This window comes from Mycetomoellerius zeteki, unplaced genomic scaffold (assembly GCF_001594055.1).
Source record: "Mycetomoellerius zeteki isolate Tzet28-1 unplaced genomic scaffold, Tzet1.0 scaffold438, whole genome shotgun sequence".
Classification (NCBI taxonomy): Eukaryota; Metazoa; Arthropoda; class Insecta; order Hymenoptera; family Formicidae; genus Mycetomoellerius; species Mycetomoellerius zeteki.
In genome coordinates this window covers 66,418-76,611 of record NW_017257433.1, presented here as the reverse complement: position 1 = coordinate 76,611, position 10,194 = coordinate 66,418, and the positions used below count along the sequence as shown (strand labels likewise).

Here is a 10,194-nt window from a genome sequence, read left to right as displayed (position 1 = left end):
ATCGTTCACTTTCAAGAAAAGTAGAGAATAACTATTAATAGAATTTTTAATATATATATATTATATATTATGTTTTATCTAGTCAAGATGTTAGGGAATCTTACTACAGATCTCATCTTAACCATCTCATCTTAACATCTTAACTTACCCAATAGGTTGAGTAAGATGCTACTTAGGAAGGTTTTTATTTTTTTATTGTAAAAATTCTTGCAAGACTTACAAAATTTACATTTTTATAATTGAACAGCAATAAATAAGAATAATCAAACTTTTTATTGATTTTATTTTCTTTTATATATCGAGAATGGTTGAAAGAATGTCGCGATCCAAAGTTAACTATGGCATCTTCCTCCGACTTTCCTTATACTGATAAACATACGTTTATGATATGTTAATAATAATACTTATTGACAATGCTTGGTAAAAATTCTTATCTTTCAATTCTCTCATATGTTATTGATATTATTTAATTTTTCTATTAGTTTAAAGAGCGTTAATAGTCATCATTGATAATTACACATTTCAGTTTTTTACGGTTAGTACAACATACCTTACAGGAAATATATATGCTGGAAATTGTGGTGAATACAACAACAATCTGTTTGTTAGTGTATTTTATGTTAATGGTTCGTAAGTTTGCCAATTAATTTTAATAACGGAACAAATTAAATATTTTTGGATATTAAAATGAAAAATTGAAAATATAATAAATCGATAATTATTTACAATTTATAATTTTTTACTTAATTTCAAATTCTCATAATAATGTATATTTTGTTGACAAAAATAATCATTTCAGATTTTAAAGTTAATCAGTAATAATTTAATAATATTATGATTACATAAAGTATTATATTTATATTTGTAGGATTGGCAAACTAGGAATATAGGAACTCTATGCTCTTATTTGATAATCATTATAAATTTGATAATTCACATATTTCTATTTTGTTATACCGGTGAACAGCTTACCGGCCAAGTAAGTCTCATGAATATTAATATGTTCATTTTTTAAAACACAAGTAATAATAATGAAGATAGCAATAATAATGTTCCATAATTACAATAACTTATTTTCATATTATTTGCAATTAAACCGCAAATTCAATTTTACTTAAATCTTGAAAGAGTTACTGCATGCTAAAATAAGTTTTATTAAATATCTTCATGAATATATCGTGAAAAAGAAACACAGGGAACGTGTTGCAATATCCTTGAAATAGCAAATGATATTATGATACAAACACATTTTATGGTCATTGCTACGTGATGATAAATCCAACGATAGGCGGAAAAGGTAGCCATTACATCCTGCGTGCTCGAGTGGTATCGTCTTCCGAATAAAAAAGCGCGTAGCATCGTATTGTTGATTCTTATGTCTAATACGCCGACAAAGATCTCTGCTGGACAATTCGTCGATCTCTCGCTCCAAACATTTGGTAATGTAAGTAAAAATTAACTTTAAATTAATTCTATTATTTCCATAAAAGACTGTCTGCATATACTGAAATTTTTCATAAAGTATGTTTTATGAAAAATATATTACTCTTTATTTTTTCATATTAATTGTAATAGCGTTAGCGATATAAATATTAATATTTTAAATCCATAAATAGGAGTTAGATAATTTAAATGGAATCTTTTTTTATAAAATAAGTATCGTATTGTTTGAATAAGTCATCTTATTAAATGTATGCTTGATATTTGCAATTACGATAAATATGGTTAATTGAAAACAAATTATAGAAGAAAACAAATGTAAATGTTTTAGGTCTTTTTTCATATTAATTGTAATAGCGTTAAACGATATAAATATTAATATTTTAAATCCATAAATAGGAGTTAGATAATTTAGATGGAATCTTTTTTTATAAAATAAGTACCATATTGTTTGTATAAGTCATCTTATTAAATGTATGCTTGATATTTGCAATACGATAAATATGGTTAATCGAAAACAAATTATAGAAGAAAACAATTGTAAATGTTTTAGGTTATGAAAACGGCTGGGACATATTTTAATATGCTCCGAAGTGTAATCGATTGAATCATTAAATTCTATTAGTTGAAATTATAATGTTAATTGTTCGATTCATCATATCGTATGAATCAATTGGATGAGTAAAATACAAAACCATATTACAATCTAAATGTAATATAAAATGTCATTTAAATATATATATTTGATTATATTTCAATGAACAATTCATAAAATTTTATATTATACATTCATTAATGCTCATTATGTACATTTATGGATTTATTTTAAAAATACAAATGATTTAGTTGAAATTATAATGTTAATTGTTCGATTCATCATATCGTATGAATCAATTGGATGAGTAAAATACAAAACCATATTACAATCTAAATGTAATATAAAATGTCATTTAAATATATATATTTGATTATATTTCAATGAACAATTCATATAATTTTATACATTCATTAATGCTCATTACGTACATTTATGGATTTATTTTAAGAATACAAATGACATGTCTGTTACTTTACTGACGAGATTAAAAAATAGTAATTAATACGGATTGATACATACACACAAACCATTATATTCAACATAATAATCAAAATTATTTTTTCCTTGTGGGCATTATTGGTTGCAATTACACGTTACGAAGACATGAAGACCAACATGATCGTTTTCCTATAGTTGGTACAAAGTCCGACAAATAAATACGAATATTTTCCTTTGAAAATAATTGCTACCCTCGACAATTTTCCTCGTAAAATTCATTACTGTAATCTCTCTGTTACTGATAATTATTATGAATTATTATTAAAATCCCTTTTCAATTTCTGCCCTTCTCATTATGCTATATCTATTGCATTTCGTATCCCCATTTTATTTAATTTGTTGCTGTATTTTATATATGTATTTTAAATGTTTTACGCACTCTATATTATAAGTCTACGATTATGACAATGATTGATAATAATTATTATCAATCATTGTTAACGTAGATTAATGTGATGTAAATATGTATCATATATACTTTACGATTTTTTATCCTATAGAATGTAGAATGTAGAAATGCGTAATATAGAAGTAATATTTATACCAAATATTATATTGTGCCAGAGATAATACGTATTTGTTGCTGTATTTTATATATGTATTTTTTTTAAATGTTTTACGCACTCGATATTATAAGTCTACGATTGTGACAATGATTGATAATAATTATTATCAATTATTGTTAACGTAGATTAATGTGATGTAAATATGTATCATATATATTTTACGATTTTTTATCCTATAGAATGTAGAATGTAGAAATGCGTAATATAGAAATAATTTTTATGCCAAATATGATATTGTGACAGAGATAATACCGAGCCTATGAAACGGGAAGAAGAGTTATACAGGGTAACTTTCTTAGTTGCTGTAATAAGGGAAGGTTAACGGATAAAAATTCATTTTATGGCAAGCAATCTCGTTACGATTTTTTATCCTATAGAATGTAGAATGTAGAAATGCGTAATATAGAAATAATTTTTATGCCAAATATGATATTGTGACAGAGATAATACCGAGCCTATGAAACGGGAAGAAGAGTTATACATGATAACTTTCTTAGTTGCTGCAATAAGGGAAGGTTGACGGATAAAAATACATTTTATATATGGCAAGTAATCTCTACCCTTGCAAATGGCTACATTTACAAGCTTTTCTGCTTTTGTCCTCTCTTCTCATGCGACATTTAAATCTTTAAAATGCGCAAGCATATGCGCGAGCGACGAGTTGACTTTGCGGTCAGCTTCGTCCTTTGATCAGTTAAGCGCTCAAGCATTGTATTAAGTGCACGTTACGTGGATAGAGCTCGGAAGTATAACCATATAACCATAGAATATTCGTCGAAGTCTAGAGAAATGCCGCGAAATAAACAATATCAAAACGATATTTTGTATGTCATGCAACCAATTCGCAATTTGTTGCTTGCACTCGGTGCTTGGCCCTCCATCAGAAAAGAAAGATCTGTATACCAGAAGGCTCGCAATCTTTTGCTAATTTGTATATCTTACACTCTTCTCTTTTGCGACTTCGTGCCCAGTATTCTTTACTGGTTTATAGAGGCAACGTCGCGCATTCGACTGCAAATGATCCCTTTTCTCCTCTACGATTTCATGTCGGTTGGTCAATACGGCATCTTCATATCTCGCTATGATCAACTCAAGCGATGCTTGAAGCACGTCGAGGAGGATTGGGAGAACGTTCTCAATGTGGACGCACGAAACATTATGCTGAAAACCGCGAGAATGGGGAAGCGCTTGATTACGATCTGTGTAATTTTCGTGTATAGTGCTGTCATTACCTTTCGAACAATCCTGCCGTTATTCCAGGGAAAGATCGTCACCGATCAGAACATCACGATAAGACACTTTTCCTGTCCGGGTTACTTCTTTTCCCTCGACGTGCAAGTCACTCCTGTTTACGAGATGATCTTTATAATCCAATTTGTAATAGGATTTATTCCAGTTTCGATTGTGACAAGTGCATGCGGACTCACGGCGATTTTTGTGGAACATGCTTGCGGCCAATTGAAAATCTTGATCAGTTTGATGACAGCACTCGTACAGAAACAATGGCAAGAGGAACATGAAGTAAATACGAAGCTAGCTGAAATAGTGAATCATCAAATGAGAGTACGGAAGTAAGCCCACAACTTATTAACATATTATTCATGTTCATAGTATAGCACTTATACTAATCAACGTGTATTTATTATAATAATATTTATTAACAATGTCGCGGTAAATATTATTAGCTTTCTATTCTTTCACATTTTATTGATATTTATTTTTTTTCTATTAGACCAAGTTAATTGTTACCATCGATAATTGCATTTCAGTTTTTTACGATTGGTACAACATACATTGCAAGAAGTATATATACTGGAAATTGCAGTGAATACGGCATCACTCTGTATTTTAGTATATTTTATGTTAGTGGTTCGTAAGTTTATCAATTAATTTTAATAACGGAATAAATCAAATATTTTGGCATATTGCAAAATGAGAAATAGGAAGAAAACAAAAATTCGATAATTATTCACAATTTAGAATTTTCTTATTTGAACTCAAATTTCAAATTTTTATGCGAATGTATGTTTTGTTAAAAAAATAGTCATTTCAGATTTTACAGTTGATCAGTAATAATTTAACAATAATATAATTACATGAAACACATTTATATATATTTGCAGGACTGGGAAAGTAGGAATATAGCAACTGTATGCACTTATTGCATAAGCATTACAAATGTGATAATTCACACGTTTCTATTTTGTTACACTGGCGAACAGCTTACCAGCCAGGTTAGTCTCACGGAAATTAATGTGTGCAGTTTTTAGAACACAAACAGTAATAATGAAGATAGCAATAATAATAGTCCATAATTAGAATAATTTACTTTCAAATTATTTGCAATTTAAATTGTATGCAATTCTACGTAAATCTTGTGACAGTTACTACGAGTAAAATGAGTTATACATATAAATATCTCTTTATGAATATATCATGAAAGAAACATAGAGGAAACGTGTTACAATATTTTTAAAATAGCAAATGAAAATTTGATAAAAACAAATTTTCTTACTTGATAATCCAATGATAGGCAGAAGAAGTAGCCATTGCATCTTGCGAGCTCGAGTGGTTTCGTCTTCCGGACAAAAAAGCGCGTAGCATTATATTACTGATTCGTATGTCTAACGCGCCGACAAAGATCTCCGCTGGAATATTCGTTGATCTCTCGCTCAAGACATTTGGTAATGTAAGTAAAATATCTTCGAATTAATTTTATTACTCCTACAACACTGCTTAAATATTTTGCGTTTAAACTTGATAAAGTACATAAGCTATTTGTCTCTTCGCATTAATTATATATAGCATTAAATAATATAAATATTTTCTACTCATTAATAGCAATAGATAATTAAGACAGAATCATTTTTTATAAAATAAGTATCATATCATTTAAATGTCAATTTTATGTCTATTTATATGGAAATTTTACTTAACATATTCTTGTTATTTGCAATAACATTAAATATGATTGATTGAAAATAAATTAGAAGAGAAAAAGCAACTGAAAATGTTTTAGATCATGAAAACAGCTGGGACATATTTTAATATGATTCGAAATGTAATCGATTGAATTATTAAATTCTAAAATTATAACTAACTATGCGCGCGCTCGATAATCCGTTATATAGTGTGAATCAATTAATTGTATTCATGAATACAAAATCGAATACAAAATAATATTGCAACGTAATACAAACTGTTATTTATATGTATATATTTAATTATATTTCATTAAAAAATTCACAAATATTATGTAAGGCATTCATTAACACGTATTAATACGTATTTTTATTTGTACTAAGAATAAAATCACACTGTTACTTTTTCCATAAGATTAAAGAATTGACATTAATTGATAGTAATTGATGTTAGCTGAATCGTACAAATCGGAATATTCAATATACAAAAACTAAAACTATTTCTTCCTTATCAGCATTATGTTGCTATCGCAAGTTACAAAGACGTGAAGATAAATATGATCTTTTTCCTAGTTAGTACGAAGTCCGTTAAATGAGTAAGGAAAGATATTTTTCTTAGAAAACGTTCGTCCCTCTCGACAAGCAATTTTCCTCGTAAATCCTATTGTTATAGTTTCTGCTTTCCACGTATTGTTTAAATTCTTTACGCAAACGCATGCAAGATCTGGTTGTGAGTTTGTTTCGCGATCAATTGTCTTTGATTATCAATCGTGATTCATGAATTAAAACATTAAGGCCCGTATTCGGAACACGCTTTTATCGATAAATGCATGCTTTTATTTCTGAAGTAATTCTGTAGTATATAACATAAATTGTAAAATAAACTACATGTTGAATACGCATTAATATTCTTAAAAACATGTTATGAATATGCTTAAAGGGTGAAGAATACATTTTAAATTATGAAAACAGCTGCATATTTTTATACACCAAAGTTTAATCCAATACTTTAATTAAAAAATATTTCGATTCTAATTTTAATATGTATATGTATATGTGCATTAGTATTTTGAGAAATAGTGACATGTATCAAATATAAATTAGTGTAATGAAAATATGTGTCATATATACTTTACCATTTTATTCTGCGTGATGTGAAAATTATATTTCTGCAAATACGACTGAGACAATACTAAGTTTACGAAAGAGAAAGAAACGGAGTTGTATATACATAATAACTTTTCTGGTTATTATAGTTAGGGAAGGTTGATGGCAAAAAGTACAATTCATAGGAAGCAATTTTCCTTGGTGACTTTTAAACTTTATCCATTTCGTGCTTACTCGAGAATTCCGAGCGCATGTCATTACCTATTTGTGAGCAGTTGTTCAGAACGCAAGCGCGTTTACATACCAAGTTAGCCTCTGACTGGAAGATAGCTTGCTGTGATCAGTGATGAAAGAAGACCCCTCTGGTCGTTTCCGCGCGTTGTACAACGCAAAGTCATAACGTCACAAAGTCGGTCTTATAAAGAAATACGATATAACCACATTAGAAATGTATCCAAATGAAAATTATGTGAACGATATAAAATACACTATACAACTAAATCGTGTTTTTTGCCGTCTATTAGGTATCTGGCCAGAGGCAGAATCTTCGTTTCTCGAACATTTAAAAAGGATCTTGCTGATATCAGGCTGCTACTTTTTCCTCGGTTGCGAGTTAATCCCGACAATCTTGTATATAGTATTTGTAGAAAAACGAACCCGCATCAGATTGAAACTTATTTCGTCTGTAATGTTCACGATACTGGCGGTCCTCAAGTACAGCAGTCTAGTGCTCAGCAAAAACCAAGTGAGAAACTGTCTAGCGCGAATGAAGGACGATTGGCGAAATGTAATAAGTACCAGTGCTCGTAATTCCATGATTGATAAGGCTAGGACTGCAAGACGTTTGCTCATTCTGTGCGGCATATTCATGTACATATCCGGTTTATATTTTCGTACAATTGTGCCGTTAAGCAAGGGAAAAATCATCACCAATCAGAACATCACAATTAGGCATTTGCCATGCCCGAGTTATTTTGTTCTATTTAACGGGCAAATCAGCCCCGCGTACGAAATCATGTTCTTTATACAGTTCTTCTCCGGATTCATCAAGTATACCATCACGGTGGTGATTTGCAGCCTTGCCGCTCTCTTCGTTATGCATACATGTGGGCAGCTTGAAATATTGATGACGTTAATAAACAGCCTGATAAACGAAACTGAGGAGAATAATTTAGATAAAAAGCTGGCCTTGACAGTGGAACATCAGATAAAGATGCGAAAGTAAGTCTTTTCTATCTCATATCAGTCATATTTTTATATCTATATCTATTTCGCAAGTCTTTTTATTTATATCAAGATGATCATCTGTTAAATAGAACACATCCGTTAAATGGAACAAAATAATTGAATTTCACATAAAATTAATATACTAATGTATTGTGTTTTTTTTTGCTTTATTACTAAGTTCTTTTTTTTAATATAGCAGATAAAAAGATTTTCTAATGAAAATTTGTACGCGTCCCTTTGTAGTTTCTTACGATTGGTGCAAAGCACTTTGCAATATACGAGCTTATTAGAAGTGATGGGATGTACGATAATTGTATGTCTTCTAGGACATGATGTCATCACGGTGCGCCTAAATAAATATGCAGTGATAGTAGTTCGCATAATTTTAAACATAGACACTATTTTATTAGTTTGAACATGTTATTCAGAACGCGAGAGAAAGAGAGAGAGAGAGAGAGAGAGAGAGTGTGTGTGTGTGTGTGTGTGTGTGTACGCGAGATAAATAAATATAATTATCGATCTTGCAGGAGTGGGAAGATCAAAATGTTATATCTATGTGCTCTTATCTCATTCTGCTCACATCAATTGGATTCAATATTTATATCTTTTGTTTTATCGGTGAACAACTTTCCATAGAGGTATCGTATTATATAAATCCTTATAACGCGTTTAATAAGTAGTAAGATAAAAGATACATTGGATATTTTTCTTTTTGATTTTTATTTTATACCATGTAACTTATTTTACTAAAATTAGGGAGAGAAATTAGCATTAACAGTATGTACGTTGGCTTGGTACCGTCTTCCGAATGCGAAAGCACGAGCACTGATATTAATTATAGCCACATCGATTGTCCCGGCAAAACTTAAAGCTGGAAAGTTCTTCGATCTTTCCATCAGAACTTTCGGTGATGTAAGTAACGGGTTTACTTGTAAAAAATGATTAATGAAGATGTGTACTATATTCCAGGTCGTTAAAACGGCTGTGACATATCTTAATTTTATTCGAAAAATGATGGAATAATAACCCTTTATACAAAAATATTTGATTGTATTTTTTTCTAGACGTAGAGACATAATGTCATTTAGTAGAAACATTAATTATTAATAGAAATATTAATATAAAAATAAAAGTATATCGCTAGAGAAAATTACATATAATAAAAATTTTCTCTTATTGACAAATATTTACTCTGAAAAAATAAGATATTTTGCGAAATATAGACCTCAAATATACTTCGCTCATACAATGATGTATCATATTATATATAGATTTGATTATTTTGACTTCCTGTTTGAGTTGAAGATCATCTAAATAAATGTAGAAAGCTATTACAAAATTTTTATTTAATTATCTTATTGTTAGTCTATAAAGAAAAACAATTAATGCGATAATGAGATAAATATACCAGATTTCTTTCAATTTCTATTTGATGTTTATAACTTACTAATAAACTATTTGATGTCTATAACTTACTAAAAAAAAAAATTAGCATTAATATGTCTTTTTACATTGTACCTTTTGTTATCGTTTATAATTGTTATTCGAACCATTACATCCTTTGTTTTTCATCTTCCATAACAAAATATTTTATTGAACATAAAATGGTGAACGTATAATCAAAAGATCAATAGAACATCTGTAGTTTTCCTTTGTGTGCTTGCTATTTTTTTCTCGCTATTTTCTCGTGCCTTTTAAAGTTACTAGACTTCCCGTCGCGATAAATGCTTCCTTGAACACGAACGTCCCCAACAATAACTTTTATAACTTTCCCGTGATTTACAAGAGGGAAAAAAGATTGTGGGTAACAATCGCTGTACCTCATCAATCCTTCACT

The 10,194-nt window shown here is 29.5% G+C and overlaps 2 protein-coding genes across 2 annotated transcripts in view; both read left to right on the top strand.

The window, feature by feature from the left end:
* The window catches only part of LOC108726799 (uncharacterized), a 22,405-nt gene extending 16,230 nt beyond the window's left edge, over window positions 1-6,175 (top strand). The window contains 5 exon segments of the mRNA XM_018454569.1: window positions 4,113-4,673; window positions 4,872-4,971; window positions 5,226-5,336; window positions 5,636-5,791; window positions 6,122-6,175. Coding sequence (XP_018310071.1) covers window positions 4,113-4,673; window positions 4,872-4,971; window positions 5,226-5,336; window positions 5,636-5,791; window positions 6,122-6,175 — 982 coding nt within the window.
* A 1,403-nt stretch (window positions 6,176-7,578) lies between these two features.
* LOC108726798 (uncharacterized) lies at window positions 7,579-9,380 on the top strand. Its single transcript, XM_018454568.1, has 4 exons — window positions 7,579-8,351; window positions 8,601-8,700; window positions 9,114-9,269; window positions 9,327-9,380. Exons 1-4 carry the CDS (start codon window positions 7,579-7,581, stop codon window positions 9,378-9,380), a joined length of 1,083 nt encoding a protein of 360 aa, XP_018310070.1.
* The last annotated feature ends 814 nt before the right edge of the window (window positions 9,381-10,194 follow it).

What these genes read in the sequence shown, in the direction of transcription:
- LOC108726798 (XM_018454568.1), top strand. Translation starts at nt 7,579, where the DNA reads ATGTATCCAAATGAAAATTATGTGAACGATATAAAATACACTATACAA. An exon ending in TAGGACATGATGTCATCACG is followed by an intron (nt 8,701 to 9,113) that starts GTGCGCCTAAAT and finishes TACTAAAATTAG; the next exon opens with GGAGAGAAATTAGCATTAAC. An exon ending in CCATCAGAACTTTCGGTGAT is followed by an intron (nt 9,270 to 9,326) that starts GTAAGTAACGGG and finishes ACTATATTCCAG; the next exon opens with GTCGTTAAAACGGCTGTGAC.